This window comes from Coregonus clupeaformis, chromosome 38, assembly GCF_020615455.1.
Source record: "Coregonus clupeaformis isolate EN_2021a chromosome 38, ASM2061545v1, whole genome shotgun sequence".
Taxonomy (NCBI): Eukaryota; Metazoa; Chordata; class Actinopteri; order Salmoniformes; family Salmonidae; genus Coregonus; species Coregonus clupeaformis.
Genome location: NC_059229.1, coordinates 2,447,380 through 2,469,382, shown reverse-complemented (window position 1 = coordinate 2,469,382; position 22,003 = coordinate 2,447,380). Strand labels below are relative to the sequence as shown.

The following is a 22,003-nucleotide window of genomic DNA, read 5'->3' as shown; positions in this document are numbered from 1 at the left end:
GCTTCTTGTGGTCAATTTGCGGTCTAAAAATTATTTGTAATTATATTCCAGCCCCCCACCCATCCACTCCAGAAACAAATCAGCCTGCGACTGAATCTAGTTGATGATCCCTGACATAGAACATAGCAGAGAATATGGACAGTCACTCTATAACATGTAGAATAGTCTGCATAGTCTTAAACACATCAACACTTAGCATATGGACAGTCACTCTATAACATGTAGAATAGTCTGCATAGTCTTAAACACATCAACACTTAGCATATGGACAGTCACTCTATAACATGTAGAATAGTCTGCATAGTCTTAAACACATCAACACTTAGCATATAACAGACTGTCACTATGCAGATCTAGGAGAGGGGAGAGAGGAGAGAGTAAAGAGGAGGTGGAGAGGAGGGAAGGAGAGGTGGAGGAAGGAGAGGTGAGAGGAGAGGGGGAGAGGGGAGAGGAGAGGGAGAGGAGAGGAGGAGAGGGAGGAGAGGAGAGGGGAGAAGAGGTGGGAGAGAGAGAGGGAAAGAAGAGGGGTGAAGAGGAGGGGAGAAGAGGTGGAAGAAGGAAGAAGAGGGAAGAAGGAGAGGGAGAGAGGTGAAAAGAGGTGGCGAGAGAGGGGGAGAAGAGGTGGCGAGAGAGGAGGGGGAGAGGGTGAGGAGAGGGGGAGAAGAAGAGGTGAGAGGAGAAGAAGAGGTGGAGAGGAGGGGGGAGAAGAGGTGGAGAGGAGAGGTGGAGAGGAGGGGGGGAGAAGAAGAGGTGGAGGAGAAGAAGAGGTGGAGAGGATAGGGGGGAGAAGAAGAGGTGGAGAGGATAGAGGTGGAGAGGATAGGGGGGAGAAGAAGAGGTGGAGAGGAGAGGGGGAGAAGAAGAGGTGGAGTGGAGAGGGGGGAGAGGAAGAGGTGGTGGAGAGGAGAGGGGGGAGATGGAGAGGAGAGGGGGAGAAGAAGAGGTGGTGGACAGGATAGAAGAGGAGGTGGAGAGGAGCGAAGCGGTGATGAGAGGATAGAAGAGGTAGTGGAGAGGAGAGGAGGTGGGGAGGAGAGGGGGGAGAAGAAGAGGGGGGGAGAAGAGAAGAGGTGGAGAGGATAGGGGGGAGAAGAAGAGGTGGATAGGATAGGGGGGAGAAGAAGAGGTGGAGAGGATAGGGGGGAGAAGAAGAGGTGGAGAGGATAGGGGGGAGAAGAAGAGGTGGAGAGGATAGGGGGAGAAGAAGAGGTGGAGAGGATAGGGGGGAGAAGAAGAGGTGGAGAGGATAGGGGGGAGAAGAAGAGGTGGAGAGGATAGAGGTGGAGAGGAGGGGGGGAGAAGAAGGGGTGGAGAGGAGAGAAGGTGGAGAGGAGAGAAGGTGGAGAGGAGAGAAGGTGGAGAAGAGGTGGTGGAGAGGAGAAAAGAGGAGGTGGAGAGGAAAGAAGAGGAGGTGGAGAGGAAAGAAGGGGAGGTGGAGAGGAGAGAAGGGGAGGTGGAGAGGAGAGAAGGGGAGGTGGAGAGGAGAGAAGGTGGAGAGGAGAAAAGGTGGAGAGAAGAGAAGAGGTGGTGGAGAGGAGAGGAGGTGGAGAGGAGAGAAGGTAGAGAGGAGAAAAGGTGGAGAGAAGAGAAGAGGTGGTGGAGAGGAGAGGAGATGAGGTGGAGAGGAGAGGAGATGAGGTGGAGAGGAGAGGAGATGAGGTGGAGAGGAGAGGAGATGAGGTGGAGAGGAGATGAGGTGGAGAGGAGAGGAGAGGAGATGAGGTGGAGAGGAGAGGAGATGAGGTGGAGAGGAGATGAGGTGGAGAGGAGAGGAGAGGAGATGAGGTGGAGAGGAGAGGAGATGAGGTGGAGAGGAGAAGAGAAAGGAGGGGTGAATAATTAGTTCAATTAGTCTGAAATCAATTTGGGATAGCGACTTCACGATTTAACGACTTGATTTGCGGAGACAAAGGATGCGTCCTAAAAAGCCCCATATTCCCTTTATAGTCCCCATAGGCTCACAGGGCCAGATGGGCACTATATAGGGAACAGGACCATATTCCCTTTATAGTCCCCATAGGCTCACAGGGCCAGATGGGCACTATATAGGGAACAGGACCATATTCCCTTTATAGTCCCCATAGGCTCACAGGGCCAGATGGGCACTATATAGGGAACAGGACCATATTCCCTTTATAGTCCCCACAGGCTCACAGGGCCAGATGGGCACTATATAGGGAACAGGACCATATTCCCTTTATAGTCCCCACAGGCTCACAGGGCCAGATGGGCACTATATAGGGAACAGGACCATATTCCCTTTATAGTCCCCCTAGGCTCACAGGGCCAGATGGGCACTATATAGGGAACAGGACCATATTCCCTTTATAGTCCCCCTAGGCTCACAGGGCCAGATGGGCACTATATAGGGAACAGGACCATATTCCCTTTATAGTCCCCATAGGCTCACAGGGCCAGATGGGCACTATATAGGGAACAGGACCATATTCCCTTTATAGTCCCCACAGGCTCACAGGGCCAGATGGGCACTATATAGGGAACATGACCATATTCCCTTTATAGTCCCCCTAGGCTCACAGGGCCAGATGGGCACTATATAGGGAACAGGACCATATTCCCTTTATAGTCCCCATAGGCTCACAGGGCCAGATGGGCACTATATAGGGAACAGGACCATATTCCCTTTATAGTCCCCATAGGCTCACAGGGCCAGATGGGCACTATATAGGGAACAGGGTAACATTTGGGACGCATCCCAAGCCAGAGAAATGGGCCTGCCTGGAATTTGATCAATTATTGACAAAATACTGAATCTAGTTAAATAGTTAAAAAGGAGTCGTGTGTGTGTCGAGTGGAGACGGAACAGAGTGTATCGGAACAATTGAATGACTGTGTAATTAACATTACATAATCACAACAATGAACAATGACAGACACATACATCCATTGACAGTGTCTGAGTGTAATTGCATGCTATATTCATAACCTGATACTCCTCACCCTCCAAATTACTCATAATCACGTCTCTCCTCCCTTATCCCCTCTCTCTCCTCTCCTCCCCCCCTCTCATATCCCCCTATCCTCTCCTTTCTTATCCCTTCCCTCTCTCCTCCCTTATCCCCCCCTCCTCCCTTATCCCCTCCCTCTCTCCCCCTCTCTCCTCCCTTATCCCCTGCCTCTCTCCTCCCTCTCTCCTCCCTTATCCTCCCTTATCTCCCCCTACTCCCTTATCTCCCCCTACTCCCTTATCTCCCCCTACTCCCTTATCTCCCCTCTCCCTTCTCTCCCCCTCTCCCCTTATCTCCCCTACTCCCTTATCTCCCCCCCTTTCTCCTCCCTCTCTCTCTCCCTCTCCCTCCCTCCCCTCCTCTCCTCTCTCTCCTCCCTTATCCCTCACTCCTCCCTTATCCTCCCTCTCTATCTCCTCCCTTATCTCCCCCTACTCCCTTATACTCCCTCTCCTCTCTCTCCTCCCTTATCTCCCCCCTTATCTCCCCCATCTCCTCCCCTCTCTCTCCTCCCCTTTCCTCTCCTCCATTATCCCCTCTCTCCTCCCTTTCTCCTCCCTTATCCCCCTCTCTCCTCCCTTCTATTCTGCTCTCTCTTCTCTTGTTTCCACTTCTTTGTTTCTCCTCGGTCTCTCCATTTCTCATTCTCTCTCAGTCCTCTCCTTTCACTCTCCCTAAGACAGACCATCTCTGTGTTCAGTCTATCTGTGTGTGTGTGTGCAAACAGACCATTTCTACAGTGAGTTTCAGTCTGTCAGTATCTATCTTTAGGGTACCTAAAGCCTTGTTCACACTGCAGGCCTTAATGCTCAAATCCGTTTTGGAATACTGACCGTCCAAACAGCAAGTTACAAGTGACCAAATCGGACGTGTGCGTGTTCAGACGGCAGTCATTTGCTGTCATGGCTACGCTAGTTGTCATAGTAACAGCCAGTGTGTGTGTGCAGTGGTGTAGGCTGATTGGTGGTGGTGCGCGTGCTTCCTATCAAATCAGAAATTATGTAGCAAGCTAAGGCGACAACAATGCCTGCCATGGACGTTTCTCAGTTGCATTGAATGTTCAAAAGCATAGTGTAAGAACACTTAAAGTCTCAAAGGAAAAGATGATCCAACTTTCAAACGAGTCCTTATTTGGCTAGCCACAGCAGCCAACTAGCTAGCTAGGTAGCTGTTTAGCTTTCTAGCACATTCACTAATTAGTTTGTAAACGATTAATAAGCTACTTAGCTACCACGTTATTGTTAAACTGTCAGAGTATCTAGCAAGCAACAAGATATGCCAAATAACAGTCTAAAAACCATGGTCCAGACAAGTCGCATGGCCAGGAATCAGATTTGTATCGGACTATCAGATTCCGTATGCTTTCTCGCTGTACAGACTGCAGGAAAAATTATCAGATTTGAATCGGATATGCAATAAAATAGGATTTTAGTCACTTGAAACTACCAATGTGAACAAGGCTTAAACAGACCATTTCTACAGTGAGTTTCTAACTTATTAACATCAAATATCACTTGAAATGAGACAAGTTTATATTAAAAGCAGTGCTTGACTTGGGCCGGAGCGCCGTCCGGCTCCACTATAAAACAAAGTAGCCTATCGCCGGCCAGGAGCCACATACCGAGGCAAAAAAGGTTGATCAAATCGGAATGAAGGCGGGATCTGCAGTGAATAGCAATGGACAGTGGCCAGTAATTTCCTAAATCCTGCTTTGTTTACATTTATTTGCTGCTAGTCTGAATCTGTGCGTGACAGTAGGCTGTCCGAGATTGCGCGGATAGCAAATGTGCCAGCCTGAATGCACATGACACGCTGTTCCAAGTTGTGAAATTAGGGTTTGCAAGGTCATGAAAAGTCATGTAAATTAGTTTAGTAATTTTTGTTAAATGTAATTCATAAAGGCCCACAATTTTATCAATCACTTAAAAATCTACTTATCAGCAGACTTCCAGTGTCTATAATGCTTTATTTATCATGTAGGTTTTAATAATAGTCAGAACCAAATGTGGTTAAAAGTCATGGAGAAGTCATGGAAAATGTGTATGAACCCTTAACAGTGAATAATCAGAGGTCTCTACAGCATAATGTCATTTGTGAATTTGGGTGAACGTAGTCTAACGGACCGACTTGGAAAAAGACAGCTCCAGCACTTAATTCAACCTAAGTCAAGCACTGATTAAAAGTGAATATTATTTTAGAATACAAATAGACTGAGTACTAGAGGATCAAGTCTTAATTTAATTGACTGACTTCATCATCTTCTCCCTGCACCAAGGAAGCATAGAGCAACGCACTGAGGTGATACAGCTTACCAACATAGCATCACTGGGGATGGGGAGTGTCTGTGTAGTCAGTAAATCCTAGCATTAGAAGCAGAGACTGTGGGGAACTGTCTATTATATGGATTCATTCCAAAGAGAGAATGAAGGTAGAGAGAGAGAGGCCGACGGTAGAGAGAGAGAGACCGACGGTAGAGAGAGAGAGAGAGGCCGACGGTAGAGAGAGAGAGGCCGACAGAGAGAGGCCGACGGTAGAGAGAGAGAGGCCGACGGTAGAGAGAGAGAGAGGCCGACGGTAGAGAGAGAGAGGCCGACGGTAGAGAGAGAGAGAGAGGCCGACGGTAGAGAGAGAGAGAGAGGCCGACGGTAGAGAGAGAGAGAGGCCGACAGAGAGAGAGAGAGGCCGACGGTAGAGAGAGAGAGAGGCCGACGGTAGAGAGAGAGAGAGGCCGACGGTAGAGAGAGAGAGAGCCGACGGTAGAGAGAGAGAGAGGCCGACGGTAGAGAGAGAGAGAGAGGCCGACGGTAGAGAGAGAGAGAGGCCGACGGTAGAGAGAGCGAGAGAGGCCGACGGTAGAGAGAGAGAGGCCGACGGTAGAGAGAGAGGCCGACGGTAGAGAGAGAGAGAGAGGCCGACGGTAGAGAGAGAGAGGGGCCGACGGTAGAGCGAGAGAGGCCGAGGTAGAGAGAGAGAGAGGCCGACGGTAGAGAGAGAGGCCGACGGTAGAGAGAGAGAGAGGCCGACGGTAGAGAGAGAGAGAGGCCGACGGTAGAGAGAGAGAGGCCGACGGTAGAGAGAGAGAGGCCGACGGTAGAGAGAGAGAGAGAGGCCGACGGTAGAGAGAGAGAGAGAGGCCGACGGTAGAGAGAGAGAGAGGCCGACGGTAGAGAGAGAGAGAGGCCGACGGCAGAGAGAGAGAGAGGCCGACGGCAGAGAGAGAGAGAGAGGCCGACGGTAGAGGACAGTTCTTGCCAGTTCTCCAGTATAAATAATGTTTTCTTTCTGCATGAACCCTTAATGAGAACAGCCTGTCACCATGAGAGAACAGCCTGTCACCATGAGACAACAGCCTGTCACCATGAGAGAACAGCCTGTCACCATGAGAGAACAGCCTGTCACCATGAGAGAACAGCCTGTCACCATGAGACAACAGCCTGTCACCACTGAACATCTGTTCCTGAGCTGTGTGTTTCCCTCTTACCCAGGACCTCCTGTGAGGGAGGCAGACTGAGGCTGGTCTCTCCTGCAGTAGCAGTAAGTGGGATAGCTCCCCCTGTCTGCAGTGAGCGGAGGTGTTCCCTCAAACACTCCACTTCTGCCCTCAGAGCCTCCACTTCCTCCACACGCTGCTGTTTGGCCATGCTAGTAGGGTTCAGACTGAAGTGGAGGACTTTGGTTTTGACCGGGTTGTAGTCTCCCTGGAGAGAGGTAGGGGGAGAGAAAAGACATGCTTTAGAAACACACAAGAACTGCTTCTGACCAGAATGTCGGTCATTATTTTGCATTCATTTTCCTGACAACTCCACATGTTGAATCAAACAGCCACCAGCAGGTGATCTCTCTAACACACCACTGGGACAGCAAGAGATAGGACTACCACTCGCTGCTTTTAGATGTTGGTCTTCCTGGTGTGTCAGCCTTAACCTCCACTGTCTTCCTGGTGTGTCAGCCTTAACCTCCACTGTCTTCCTGGTGTGTCAGCCTTAACCTCCACTTCAAACAGTATTCATGTCCAGTATCGTAGGAGAAACTAGTGAAGATTCTCCAAGACACACAGATAGCAGACAGACACATAGCAGACAGACACATAGCAGACAGACACATAGCAGACAGACACATAGCAGACAGAGAGACAGGCAGAGAGCAGGTTCCCTCTCCACCCTGCCTCCCTCCACCTCCTCCACTTTCTCCTCTCTCTCTTTTCTTTGTGTAAATTAGGAGTCTATCTTATCTTAAAAATGTCCAACGCAGCAGTTTTTATCTCAATAATTAAATCATTTCTGGGTAACAATTAAGTACCTTGCTGTGATTGTTTTCAATTAAAATGGTCAAAAAGAAACAAAAATAGCTTCTTAGCAAAGGGCAATTTCTCAAGGAAGAATGTTGCTTTGACGGCACAGGGCCTTTAATAACAACACACTCACACTAATGCCTCCATCTCTCTCTAATTAGTGGCTAAATTAGATTTTATTTGGCCTGGAGCGACGCTCGCCCAATAAAGGAGAGGGGAATGAGGGGTGAAGGAAAAGACAGATCTAACGAAGGAAAACATCGAAGGACAAAGACAAGAAAAAGAACAACGTGACAAAGAGAAGTAGAGAATTTATGCTTTTTGACTTTCGTATGTACATATACACCTGTAGTGATGATGGTGTGTGTGTGTGTGTGTGTGTGTGTGTGTGTGTGTGTGTGTAGGTATACACCTGTAGTGATGACGGTGTGTGTGTGTGTGTGTAGGTATACACCTGTAGTGATGATGGTGTGTGTGTGTGTGTGTGTGTGTGTGTGTAGGTATACACCTGTAGTGATGATGGTGTGTGTGTGTGTGTGTGTGTGTGTGTAGGTATACACCTGTAGTGATGATGGTGTGTGTGTGTGTGTGTGTGTAGGTATACACCTGTAGTGATGATGGTGTGTGTGTGTGTGTGTGTGTGTGTGTGTGTGTGTGTGTGTGTGTATGTAGGTATACACCTGTAGTGATGATGTGTGTGTGTGTGTGTGTGTGTGTGTGTGTGTGTGTGTAGTATACACCTGTAGTGATGATGTGTGTGTGTGTGTGTGTGTGTGTGTGTGTGTGTGTGTGTGTGTGTGTGTAGGTATACACCTGTAGTGATGATGGTGTGTGTGTGTGTGTGTAGGTATACACCTGTAGTGATGACGGTGTGTGTGTGTGTGTGTGTGTGTGTGTGTGTGTGTGTGTGTGTGTGTAGGTATACACCTGTAGTGATGACGGTGTGTGTGTGTGTAGGTATACACCTGTAGTGATGACGGTGTGTGTGTGTGTGTGTGTGTGTGTGTGTGTGTGTGTGTGTGTGTGTAGGTATACACCTGTAGTGATGACGGTGTGTGTGTGTGTGTGTGTGTGTGTAGGTATACACCTGTAGTGATGACGGTTGTGTGTGTGTGTGTGTGTGTGTGTAGGTATACACCTGTAGTGATGACTGTGTGTGTGTGTGTGTGTGTGTGTGTGTGTAGGTATACACCTGTAGTGATGACGGTGTGTGTGTGTGTAGGTATACACCTGTAGTGATGACGGTGTGTGTGTGTGTGTGTGTGTGTGTAGGTATACACCTGTAGTGATGACGTGTGTGTGTGTGTGTAGGTATACACCTGTAGTGATGACGTGTGTGTGTGTGTGTGTGTGTGTGTGTGTGTGTGTGTGTGTGTGTGTGTGTGTAGGTATACACCTGTAGTCATGATGGTGTGTGTGTGTGTAGGTATACACCTGTAGTGATGATGTGTGTGTGTGTGTGTGTGTGTGTGTGTGTGTGTGTGTGTGTGTGTGTGTGTAGGTATACACCTGTAGTGATGATGGTGTGTGTGTGTGTGTGTGTGTGTGTGTGTGTGGTGTGTGTGTGTAGGTATACACCTGTAGTGATGATTTTGTTTTGTGTGTGTGTGTGTAGGTATACACCTGTAGTGATGATTTGTGTGTGTGTGTGTGTGTGTGTGTGTGTGTGTGTGTGTGTGTGTGTGTGTGTGTGTGTGTGTAGGTATACACCTGTAGTGATGACGTGTGTGTGTGTGTGTGTGTGTGTGTGTGTGTGTAGGTATACACCTGTAGTGATGACGGTGTGTGTGTGTGTGTGTGTGTGTGTGTGTGTGTGTGTGTGTGTGTGTGTGTGTGTGTGTGTGTGTGTGTGTGTGTGTAGGTATACACCTGTAGTGATGACGGTGTGTGTGTGTGTGTGTGTGTGTGTGTGTGTGTGTGTGTGTAGGTATACACCTGTAGTGGTGACGGTGTGTGTGTGTGTGTGTGTGTGTGTGTGTGTGTAGGTATACACCTGTAGTGGTGACGGTGTGTGTGTGTGTGTGTGTGTGTGTGTGTAGGTATACACCTGTAGTGATGACGGTGTGTGTGTGTGTGTGTGTGTGTGTGTGTGTGTGTGTGTGTGTGTGTGTGTGTGTGTGTGTGTGTAGGTATACACCTGTAGTAATGACGGTGTGTGACCACTCAACCACACTGACCAGTGCTTGAAGAGGACTGAACCAGATGCCGGTACTATTTATATTTAAGAGCCGGAACGCTTTGATATAATTTTAAGCCAGTATTCTATAAGGTTCCGGAACCCAGTACCGGTGTGTTCCTGCCCGGTCAAGCACACGACTCTCCTTCCCCTAGTTTCTAAACTTAGTGTGTGAAGTGGAACTTCCTAGTTTATCCAAGCCGGACACAGATTGACTAAAAACAGTGATAGAATATTCACACACACTAAACACAGAGACAGAAGAGGCACAGGATGGACGGACTTCCCATTTCTTTCTCTTTTAAACAGGGACATTACCTAAGGAGCAGACTTCCTCAGGAAGGAGAAGAAAACCATGAGACTGACAGGAATAAGGGCAGTGATACACGCACACAGAGACGCACGCACATTTAACCCTAGCCTGACCCATTAAATAATATGTACAGACAGAGAAGAGGAGAGGAGAGAAGAGAGGAGAGGGGCATCGCTAAGAGGGTGAATCATCTAAAATATAACAACACACTGTTCCTGTTTAGTCACTCCTATTCTAGGAAGGTCAGGTCTGGGCTACAATGTAAAACACTGTTCCTGTTTAGTCACTCCTATTCTAGGAAGGTCAGGTCTGGACTACAATATTAAACACTGTTCCTGTTTAGTCACTCCTATTCTAGGAAGGTCAGGTCTGGGCTACAATATAAAACACTGTTCCTGTTTAGTCACTCCTATTCTAGGAAGGTCAGGTCTGGGCTACAATATAAAACACTGTTCCTGTTTAGTCACTCCTATTCTAGGAAGTTCAGGTCGGGGCTACAATATTAAACACTGTTCCTGTTTAATCACTCCTATTCTAGGAAGGTCTGGGCTACAATATAAAACACTGTTCCTGTTTAGTCACTCCTATTCTAGGAAGGTCTGGGCTACAATATAAAACACTGTTCCTGTTTAGTCACTCCTATTCTAGGAAGGTCAGGTCTGGGCTACAATATAAAACACTGTTCCTGTTTAGTCACTCCTATTCTAGGAAGGTCAGGTCTGGGCTACAATATTAAACAATGTTCCTGTTTAGTCACTCCTATTCTAGGGAGGTCAGGTCTGGGCTATATATTAAAAAACACTGTTCCTGTTTAGTCACTCCTATTCTAGGAAGTTCAGGTCGGGGCTACAATATTAAACACTGTTCCTGTTTAATCACTCCTATTCTAGGAAGGTCTGGGCTACAATATAAAACACTGTTCGTGTTTAGTCACTCCTATTCTAGGAAGTTCAGGTCGGGGCTACAATATTAAACACTGTTCCTGTTTAATCACTCCTATTCTAGGAAGGTCTGGGCTACAATATAAAACACTGTTCCTGTTTAGTCACTCCTATTCTAGGAAGGTCAGGTCTGGGCTACAATATAAAACACTGTTCCTGTTTAGTCACTCCTATTCTAGGAAGGTCAGGTCTGGACTACAATATTAAACACTGTTCCTGTTTAGTCACTCCTATTCTAGGAAGGTCAGGTCTGGGCTACAATATAAAACACTGTTCCTGTTTAGTCACTCCTATTCTAGGAAGGTCAGGTCTGGGCTACAATATTAAACACTGTTCCTGTTTAGTCACTACTATTCTAGGAAGGTCAGGTCTGGGCTACAATATAAAACACTGTTCCTGTTTAGTCACTCCTATTCTAGGAAGTTCACGTCGGGGCTACAATATTAAACACTGTTCCTGTTTAATCACTCCTATTCTAGGAAGGTCTGGGCTACAATATAAAACACTGTTCCTGTTTAGTCACTCCTATTCTAGGAAGGTCTGGGCTACAATATAAAACACTGTTCCTGTTTAGTCACTCCTATTCTAGGAAGGTCAGGTCTGGGCTACAATATAAAACACTGTTCCTGTTTAGTCACTCCTATTCTAGGAAGGTCAGGTCTGGGCTACAATATTAAACACTGTTCCTGTTTAGTCACTCCTATTCTAGGGAGGTCAGGTCTGGGCTATATATTAAAAAACACTGTTCCTGTTTAGTCACTCCTATTCTAGGAAGTTCAGGTCGGGGCTACAATATTAAACACTGTTCCTGTTTAATCACTCCTATTCTAGGAAGGTCTGGGCTACAATATAAAACACTGTTCGTGTTTAGTCACTCCTATTCTAGGAAGTTCAGGTCGGGGCTACAATATTAAACACTGTTCCTGTTTAATCACTCCTATTCTAGGAAGGTCTGGGCTACAATATAAAACACTGTTCCTGTTTAGTCACTCCTATTCTAGGAAGGTCAGGTCTGGGCTACAATATAAAACACTGTTCCTGTTTAGTCACTCCTATTCTAGGAAGTTCAGGTCGGGGCTACAATATTAAACACTGTTCCTGTTTAATCACTCCTATTCTAGGAAGGTCTGGGCTACAATATAAAAACACTGTTCCTGTTTAGTCACTCCTATTCTAGGAAGTTCAGGTCGGGGCTACAATATTAAACACTGTTCCTGTTTAATCACTCCTATTCTAGGAAGGTCTGGGCTACAATATAAAACACTGTTCCTGTTTAGTCACTCCTATTCTAGGAAGGCCTGGGCTACAATATAAAACACTGTTCCTGTTTAGTCACTCCTATTCTAGGAAGGTCAGGTCTGGGCTACAATATAAAACACTGTTCCTGTTTAGTCACTCCTATTCTAGGAAGGTCAGGTCTGGGCTACAATATTAAACACTGCTCCTGTTTAGTCACTCCTATTCTAGGGAGGTCAGGTCTGGGCTATATATTAAAAAACACTGTTCCTGTTTAGTCACTCCTATTCTAGGAAGGTCAGGTCTGGGCTACAATATAAAACACTGTTCCTGTTTAGTCACTCCTATTCTAGGAAGGTCAGGTCTGGACTACAATATTAAACACTGTTCCTGTTTAGTCACTCCTATTCTAGGAAGGTCAGGTCTGGGCTACAATATAAAACACTGTTCCTGTTCAGGGACGGCTTGTTCAATAGGGCGATATGGGCGACGCACTGCCAAACGGGAAAAGGAAGGGATTTTTTTTCTAATCAATTATATCACGGCAACAGCAGTTATCAGTGTTCACGTCTGATCTGCCAGCCACTAAATGTCAAATCAGGCTAAAGTCGTGCTTCAAATGGCCCCGCCCGTTTTTGGGGCGATTTCAGTCAAGTTGAAAATCGCCCAGAAGTCTCTCATAGCCTGTCATGTAAAATCTATTTTTTTCACATTTCAAAGCTTTCAATACATTCTCTATGGGTGTCTGTGGGCTTGCACATACGCGCTTTAGTCATACGTGACGTAACGTTGAACGTAACTAAGACAATGGCGGCTAGAAGCGTCTCTGTTGCGACCTGCAGTGCGGCGTTATTTTATGTTTTTAATTTGTAGACTTAGTTTACAAACATTCTGCCAACCATGGATTTCCAGTGGTTGGTTTTGGACTGATCTTGTTGATCGTGTACATACCCGCTACGAACGGACTAAATAATGAAAACGCTGCTGGCAGCTGAATCCCAATACAGCTGGGAGACTTGGCTGGATGAGTCCCGGACAGAGAAGTGGAGCCGGCCACCTTCACCCTGGTCAGAGCGGACCGCGATCCTGGTAAGAGAGCGACTCTGTACCCCGACATTGAACTGCTTTCTGTGTCATTGCGACCTTACTATCAATTCAATTCAATTTAAGGGCTTTATTGGCATGGGAAACGTGTGTTAACATTGCCAAAGCAAGGGAAGTAGATAGTAAACAAAAGTGAAATAAACAATAAATATTAACAGTAAACATTACACTCAGAAGTTTCAAAATAATAAAGACATTTCAAATGTCATATTATGTATATATACAGTGTTGTTACAATGTGCAAATAGTTAAAGTACAAATGGGAAAATAAATAAAACATAAATATGGGTTGTATTTACAATGGTGTTTGTTCTTCACTGGTTGCCCTTTTCTTGTGGCAACAGGTCACAAATCTTGCAGCTGTGATGGCACACTGTGGTTTTTCACCCAGTAGATAAGGGAGTTTATCAAAATTGGGTTTGTTTTCGAATTCTTTGTGGATCGCTGTAATCTGAGGGAAATATGTGTCTCTAATATGGTCATACATTTGGCAGGAGGTTAGGAAGTGCAGCTCAGTTTCCACCTCATTTTGTGGGCAGTGTGCACATAGCCTGTCTTCTCTTGAGAGCCAGGTCTGCCTACGGCGGCCTTTCTCAATAGCAAGGCTATGGTCACTGAGTCTGTACATAGTCAAAGCGTTCATTAAGTTTGGGTCAGTCACAGTGGTCAGGTATTCTGCCACTGTGTACTCTCTGTTTAGGGCCAAATAGCATTCTAGTTTGCTCTGTTTTTTTGTTTGTTCTTTCCAATGTGTCAAGTAATTCTCTTTTTGTTTTCTCATGATTTGGTTGGGTCTAATTGTGTTGTTGTTGTTGTTGTTGTTGTTGTTGTTGTCCTGGGGCTGTGTGGGGTCTGTTTGTGTTTGTGAACAGAGGCCCAGGACAAGCTTACTTAGGGGACTCTTCTCCAAGTTCATCTCTCTGTAGGTGATGGCTTTGTTATGGAAGGTTTGGGAATCGCTTCCTTTTAAGTGGTTACTATCTGCCCCGTGAGTTCCCCCAATTGTTTGTTACCGTTGTGTACTGTTGATAATCACAAGTTTACTGGAGAACTGAGACCAAGTAGAGACTTGGGACAGGGTGGATATGGTATAATAAAGGCAGTTTATTCAGAGGTAAAGATATCTGGAATCGCGTGCACGGACTCGTGCACGTGTGTAGGTCACCTAAATCATCAGAAAAATTGCCCCTCCTGAGAATTTTTTCAGGAGCCGCCACTGTTCCTGTTTAGTCACTCCTATTCTAGGAAGGTCAGGTCTGGGCTACAATATAAAACACTGTTCCTGTTTAGTCACTCCTATTCTAGGAAGGTCAGGTCGGGGCTACAATATTAAACACTGTTCCTGTTTAGTCACTACTATTCTAGGAAGGTCAGGTCTGGGCTACAATATAAAACACTGTTCCTGTTTAGTCACTCCTATTCTAGGAAGTTCAGGTCGGGGCTACAATATTAAACACTGTTCCTGTTTAATCACTCTTATTCTAGGAAGGTCTGGGCTACAATATAAAACACTGTTCCTGTTTAGTCACTCCTATTCTAGGAAGGTCTGGGCTACAATATAAAACACTGTTCCTGTTTAGTCACTCCTATTCTAGAAAGGTCAGGTCTGGGCTACAATATTAAACACTGTTCCTGTTTAGTCACTCCTATTCTAGGGAGGTCAGGTCTGGGCTATATATTAAAAAACACTGTTCCTGTTTAGTCACTCCTATTCTAGGAAGTTCAGGTCGGGGCTACAATATTAAACACTGTTCCTGTTTAGTCACTCCTATTCTAGGAAGGTCTGGGCTACAATATAAAACACTGTTCCTGTTTAGTCACTCCTATTCTAGGAAGGTCAGGTCTGGGCTACAATATAAAACACTGTTCCTGTTTAGTCACTCCTATTCTAGGAAGGTCAGGTCTGGGCTACAATATTAAACACTGTTCCTGTTTAGTCACTCCTATTCTAGGGAGGTCAGGTCTGGGCTATATATTAAAAAACACTGTTCCTGTTTAGTCACTCCTATTCTAGGAAGGTCAGGTCTGGGCTACAATATAAAACACTGTTCCTGTTTAGTCACTCCTATTCTAGGAAGTTCAGGTCGGGGCTACAATATTAAACACTGTTCCTGTTTAATCACTCCTATTCTAGGAAGGTCTGGGCTACAATATAAAACACTGTTCCTGTTTAGTCACTCCTATTCTAGGAAGGTCAGGTCTGGGCTACATATTAAACACTGTTCCTGTTTAGTCACTCCTATTCTAGGAAGTTCAGGTCGGGGCTACAATATTAAACACCGTTCCTGTTTAGTCACTCCTATTCTAGGAAGGTCAGGTCTGGGCTATATATTAAAAAACACTGTTCCTGTTTAGTCACTCCTATTCTAGGAAGGTCAGGTCTGGGCTACAATATTAAAAAACACTGTTCCTGTTTAGTCACTCCTATTCTAGGAAGGTCAGGTCTGGGCTACAATATAAAACACTGTTCCTGTTTAGTCACTCCTATTCTAGGAAGGTCAGGTCTGGGCTACAATATAAAACACTGTTCCTGTTTAGTCACTCCTATTCTAGGAAGGTCAGGTCTGGGCTACAATATTAAAAAACACTGTTCCTGTTTAGTCACTCCTATTCTAGGAAGGTCAGGTCTGGGCTACAATATAAAACACTGTTCCTGTTTAGTCACTCCTATTCTAGGAAGGTCAGGTCTGGGCTACAATATAAAACACTGTTCCTGTTTAGTCACTCCTATTCTAGGAAGTTCAGGTCGGGGCTACAATATTAAACACTGTTCCTGTTTAATCACTCCTATTCTAGGAAGTTCAGGTCGGGGCTACAATATTAAACACTGTTCCTGTTTAATCACTCCTATTCTAGGAAGGTCTGGGCTACAATATAAAACACTGTTCCTGTTTAGTCACTCCTATTCTAGGAAGGTCTGGGCTACAATATAAAACACTGTTCCTGTTTAGTCACTCCTATTCTAGGAAGGTCAGGTCTGGGCTACAATATAAAACACTGTTCCTGTTTAGTCACTCCTATTCTAGGAAGGTCAGGTCTGGGCTACAATATTAAACACTGTTCCTGTTTAGTCACTCCTATTCTAGGGAGGTCAGGTCTGGGCTATATATTAAAAACACTGTTCCTGTTTAGTCACTCCTATTCTAGGAAGGTCAGGTCTGGGCTACAATATAAAACACTGTTCCTGTTTAGTCACTCCTATTCTAGGAAGTTCAGGTCGGGGCTACAATATTAAACACTGTTCCTGTTTAATCACTCCTATTCTAGGAAGGTCTGGGCTACAATATAAAACACTGTTCCTGTTTAGTCACTCCTATTCTAGGAAGGTCAGGTCTGGGCTACATATTAAACACTGTTCCTGTTTAGTCACTCCTATTCTAGGAAGTTCAGGTCGGGGCTACAATATTAAACACCGTTCCTGTTTAGTCACTCCTATTCTAGGAAGGTCAGGTCTGGGCTATATATTAAAAAACACTGTTCCTGTTTAGTCACTCCTATTCTAGGAAGGTCAGGTCTGGGCTACAATATAAAAAAACACTGTTCCTGTTTAGTCACTCCTATTCTAGGAAGGTCAGGTCTGGGCTACAATATAAAACACTGTTCCTGTTTAGTCACTCCTATTCTAGGAAGGTCAGGTCTGGGCTACAATATAAAACACTGTTCCTGTTTAGTCACTCCTATTCTAGGAAGGTCAGGTCGGGGCTACAATATTAAACACTGTTCCTGTTTAGTCACTACTATTCTAGGAAGGTCAGGTCTGGGCTACAATATAAAACACTGTTCTTGTTTAGTCACTCCTATTCTAGGAAGTTCAGGTCGGGGCTACAATATTAAACACTGTTCCTGTTTAATCACTCCTATTCTAGGAAGGTCTGGGCTACAATATAAAACACTGTTCCTGTTTAGTCACTCCTATTCTAGGAAGGTCTGGGCTACAATATAAAACACTGTTCCTGTTTAGTCACTCCTATTCTACGAAGGTCAGGTCTAGGCTACAATATAAAACACTGTTCCTGTTTAGTCACTCCTATTCTAGGAAGGTCAGGTCTGGGCTACAATATTAAACACTGTTCCTGTTTAGTCACTCCTATTCTAGGGAGGTCAGGTCTGGGCTATATATTAAAAACACTGTTCCTGTTTAGTCACTCCTATTCTAGGAAGTTCAGGTCGGGGCTACAATATTAAACACTGTTCCTGTTTAGTCACTCCTATTCTAGGGAGGTCAGGTCTGGGCTATATATTAAAAAACACTGTTCCTGTTTAGTCACTCCTATTCTAGGAAGGTCAGGTCTGGGCTACAATATAAAACACTGTTCCTGTTTAGTCACTCCTATTCTAGGAAGTTCAGGTCGGGCTACAATATTAAACACTGTTCCTGTTTAATCACTCCTATTCTAGGAAGGTCTGGGCTACAATATAAAACACTGTTCCTGTTTAGTCACTCCTATTCTAGGAAGGTCAGGTCTGGGCTACATATTAAACACTGTTCCTGTTTAGTCACTCCTATTCTAGGAAGTTCAGGTCGGGGCTACAATATTAAACACCGTTCCTGTTTAGTCACTCCTATTCTAGGAAGGTCAGGTCTGGGCTATATATTAAAAAACACTGTTCCTGTTTAGTCACTCCTATTCTAGGAAGGTGTTACGGATACAGGTATCCTGTGTTTTTGTGTGTTCCTACTCTTTCTGCCCTAATCACAGGTGTCCTGTATGTTCCTGATTGGTGGTCGTTGAGGTGTCTGCTGATTGGACCAATCAGTGAACATTCCTGTTTATTGCACCACCTGTTATTCGTTTGTTCAATCACACAACCCATTTTATAAAAACCAGACTTGTGTTTGTTGAGAGAGAGAGACATTTTGCCATATGTGAGTATGGACACGGTGGTGTCCTGTGTGTTGTGTACGCACTAAGTTGTTGGTTACCCTATTGGTAACATTATTAGAATATATTTCTTTACCTGAGTGTGGATACTGTTGTATCCTGTGTACTTATTTAATTGCTGAGTACCCTGTTTAGTAGTTTTGTGTGTTTTTTTTTGGGAAAAGGGGGGTTTAAGCTAGTTGCCCTTGGGCGTACATTACCCGTAGGAAGAAATCTGTCTATAAACACCAGTTAGACCTGAGCGGACCACCCACTGTATTTTTGTATGGTAGCAGTAGCCTAGCGGTTCTTCAGGCAGGCTAGATCAGTTTAGGGGGTTTTACACTATTGTTTCATTTCTTGGGTCCTGCTCAGCCCTTTTTCCCAAACCCTTACCGTGTGTTCATAAATAAACACTTTGTGTTTGACGGTAGTTCATGGTAGTTGTGTCTTATTTGTTCTCACTATTCCATGCCACACTTATAATTTACATGAATTTATGTTACGGGTCTCATGTCCATCCACCCTAGATGTTTAGAGCCACGGGGTTCGTAACATAAAGTGGGGGCTCGTCTGGGATCCTATCTATCCCATGCTACTCATGTAAATTAGTTAGTGTCTGGTTCGGTGTTGAGCTTAGCAGCTGTAACTACCTGTTTTTTTTGTGTGTTCAGTAGTCGACGGCTCGTGTTGCTAGTAGGATGGCTACTTTTGAGTTGGAGGCATTTTTGGAAAACCCTACGTGGGAGGTTTTTGATAATTGCCGTAGAGTGGATCTACAGGCTTTGGCTGACCACTTTTCTGTACCCATACCGAGGGGTTTAGTGAAAGCAGAAGTTAGGGAAGTAGTGTTAGCGATATTGTTAAACGAGCGAGTGCTTGAGTTACCGCCGCCTGAGTCTGCTGCTCCTGTAGGGGATGTGGTTGCTGTTTCTGTAAGCCCATCAGTGTCTGAGGACGAGGCTAAGGCTCCAGCCACATTGCCCCGTTATGACCCACTCTCCCCACTGACTGACAGTGATGCCAGGATCGATGTCCGCTCGACGCGGCTCCAAATGGAGGCGGAAGAGCGGGCACACATCAGGCAAGACAAGCTGGAGATCCGTAAAATGGAACTAGAGGCAGAACAGGAGACGCGTAAGCTAGAGGCAGAACAGGAGACGCGTAAGATGGAACTGGAGACGCGTAGGCTTGATCAAGAACTGGAGACGCGTAAGATGGAACTGGAGATGCGTAAAATGGAGCTAGAGGCAGAAACAGCGAGGTTAGTCTCTGCTAATACTAGGCCTGCTAGTGAGCCAGCCTCACCAGCGGTGTCGTCTGCTACATTTGATATTAGTAGACAGATCACCTTGGTACCTGTGTTTAGGGAGTCAGAGGTTGATTCCTATTTCAGTGTGTTTGAGCGTATAGCGGTAGCATTGAAATGGCCCGACGAGGTATGGTGCCTATTACTTCAGTGTAAGCTAACAGGTAAAGCCCAAGAGGTTCTGGCAGCGCTACCTCTTGAAGACAGTTTGAATTATGAGGTGGTCAAAGCTACTGTTCTTCGTGCCTATGAGCTTGTTCCTGAGGCATATCGACAGAGATTTAGGTCTCATAAAAAGTCTCCTACTCAGACTTATGTGGAGTTTGCTAGAGACAAAGGAAATCTGTTTGACAAATGGCACAGTGCTAGTAAGGTAACTGATTTTACCTCTCTACGGGAGTTAATCTTGTTAGAAGAGTTTAAAAATTGCTTACCGGAACGCATTGTAGTTTATCTGAACGAACAGAAAGTATCCTCACTGTCGGGAAGCGTCTGTATTGGCAGACGAAGTTTGTGTTGACGCATAAGAGCGTGTTTTCGGCTCGTACGGAGAGCAGGGCTGCGGAGTTGCTAACTTTTAGTCCTAGTCGACCAGCAGTACATCCAGCACGCCCAAAAGATGTGCGTCACTGTTTCTATTGTCATAAGGTGGGACATTTGGTTAGTGATTGCTTTTTGCTTAAACGCAAGCCGGGGATGACTCAGCACGCCAGGCCACCAACGGGTGTTGGGCTGATTCGTACGGTTGTAGGGCCGGAATCAAGACAGAAGCCTCATAGTGAATGTGGTTTGAAAGTCCCTGTCCCAGATCACAGTTATGAACCGTTCATTTTTGAGGGGTTTGTTTCTATATCAGATGATGAAGCGTCTCAGCGTCCAGTTAGAATCCTCAGAGATACTGGTGCGGCGCAGTCGTTCATACTAGCTGATGTGTTGCCCTTGTCCAGTAATACATATTGTGGTTCCAGTGTGTTAGTACAAGGAATTGAAATGGGTTTCGTTCCAGTGCCATTGCACTTTGTGAACGTACACTCTGAGTTAGTCAGTGGATTGTTCAGAGTGGGCGTACGTCCTATGTTGCCAGTAAAAGGTGTGACATTTATAATGGGCAACGATATTGCCGGAGGAAAGGTAATACCCGTATTGGAGGTAATGGATAAAAGTGACCAGTCTCTCTCCGAGGAGCTGGCACAGGGTTATCCAGATGTGTTCCCCGCTTGTGCTGTCACACGTGCTCAAGCCCGACAAGTGGGTGAAGTGGTAGATTTGTCAGACACGATTCTTTTCAGAGAGTGTGACCCAGAGGATAGTTCGGGTGCTACCTCTGGTAAGCTGGTGCAGTCTGACCAACAGCCCAGAGAAAGGAGGAAGGATGTGGAACTTGTTGCTGAAGCAATACAGTTACCAGTTACTCGTGAGCAGCTGATCGCTAACCAACAGGTTGACATTAGCCTGGCTAACTGTTTTTCTAGTGTTGTCTCAAAAGACGAGCTAAAGAAGAAAAACATGGCATACTTCATTGATGGTAATCTCCTCATGCGTAAATGGACATCCCATGTTGACGCTGGCGGAGATTGGAATGCTGTTTACCAAGTAGTGATTCCTACAGCCTTTCGACAAAATGTGTTATCCCTCGCTCATGATCACCAGTGGTCCGGACATCTGGGAGTCACCAAGACTTATGATCGTGTTTTGCGACATTTCTTTTGGCCTGGTTTAAAACAAGATGTGGCTCAGTTCTGTCGGACTTGCCACACCTGTCAAGTAGTTGGGAAACCGAACCAGGTTATTTCCCCCGCGCCTCTTTGTCCCATACCGGCCATAGGTGAACCATTCGAACATGTGATGGTTGATTGTGTTGGACCATTACCAAAAACAAAATCTGGTAACCAGTTTATGTTGACAATTATGTGTGTGGCCACCAGGTACCCAGAGGCCATTCCTCTGCGAAGAGGGGTTGGATAATGTGTTGGCAGAAGCTTTGTCTCGTGTTTGATGATCTAGGTTTTTTTTGTTATCCCGATAGGATGATTTGTGAATTTGGGTGTTGTGATGGTACGTGTCGCAAACCATTGTGGTTTGCTCTTTTAAGGGTGGGAGTGTTACGGATACAGGTATCCTGTGTTTTTGTGTGTTCCTACTCTTTCTGCCCTAATCACAGGTGTCCTGTATGTTCCTGATTGGTGGTCGTTGAGGTGTCTGCTGATTGGACCAATCAGTGAACATTCCTGTTTATTGCACCACCTGTTATTCGTTTGTTCAATCACACAACCCATTTTATAAAAACCAGACTTGTGTTTGTTGAGAGAGAGAGACCTTTTGCCATATGTGAGTATGGACACGGTGGTGTCCTGTGTGTTGTGTACGCACTAAGTTGTTGGTTACCCTATTGGTAACATTATTAGAATATATTTCTTTACCTGAGTGTGGATACTGTTGTATCCTGTGTACTTATTTAATTGCTGAGTACCCTGTTTAGTAGTTTTGTGTGGTTTTTTTTGGGAAAAGGGGGGTTTAAGCTAGTTGCCCTTGGGCGTACATTACCCGTAGGAAGAAATCTGTCTATAAACACCAGTTAGACCTGAGCGGACCACCCACTGTATTTTTGTATGGTAGCAGTAGCCTAGCGGTTCTTCAGGCAGGCTAGATCAGTTTAGGGGGTTTTACACTATTGTTTCATTTCTTGGGTCCTGCTCAGCCCTTTTTCCCAAACCCTAGAGCCACGGGGTTCGTAACAGAAGGTCAGGTCTGGGCTACAATATTAAAAAACACTGTTCCTGTTTAGTCACTCCTATTCTAGGA

General features: G+C 45.5%; 1 protein-coding gene across 2 annotated transcripts in view; it reads right to left on the bottom strand.

Annotated features, from left to right (window-relative positions):
• The window catches only part of mad1l1 (mitotic arrest deficient 1 like 1), a 114,449-nt gene that overhangs the window by 36,257 nt on the left and 56,189 nt on the right, over positions 1-22,003 (bottom strand). For both annotated transcript variants that reach the window (XR_006657938.1, XM_045211713.1), the window contains exon 16: positions 6,451-6,667. Coding sequence is in view for 1 of the 2 variants with exons in the window: in XM_045211713.1 (XP_045067648.1) it covers positions 6,451-6,667 (217 nt within the window). In the remaining variant the exon portion in view is untranslated. The remainder of the gene's footprint in view (positions 1-6,450; positions 6,668-22,003) is intronic.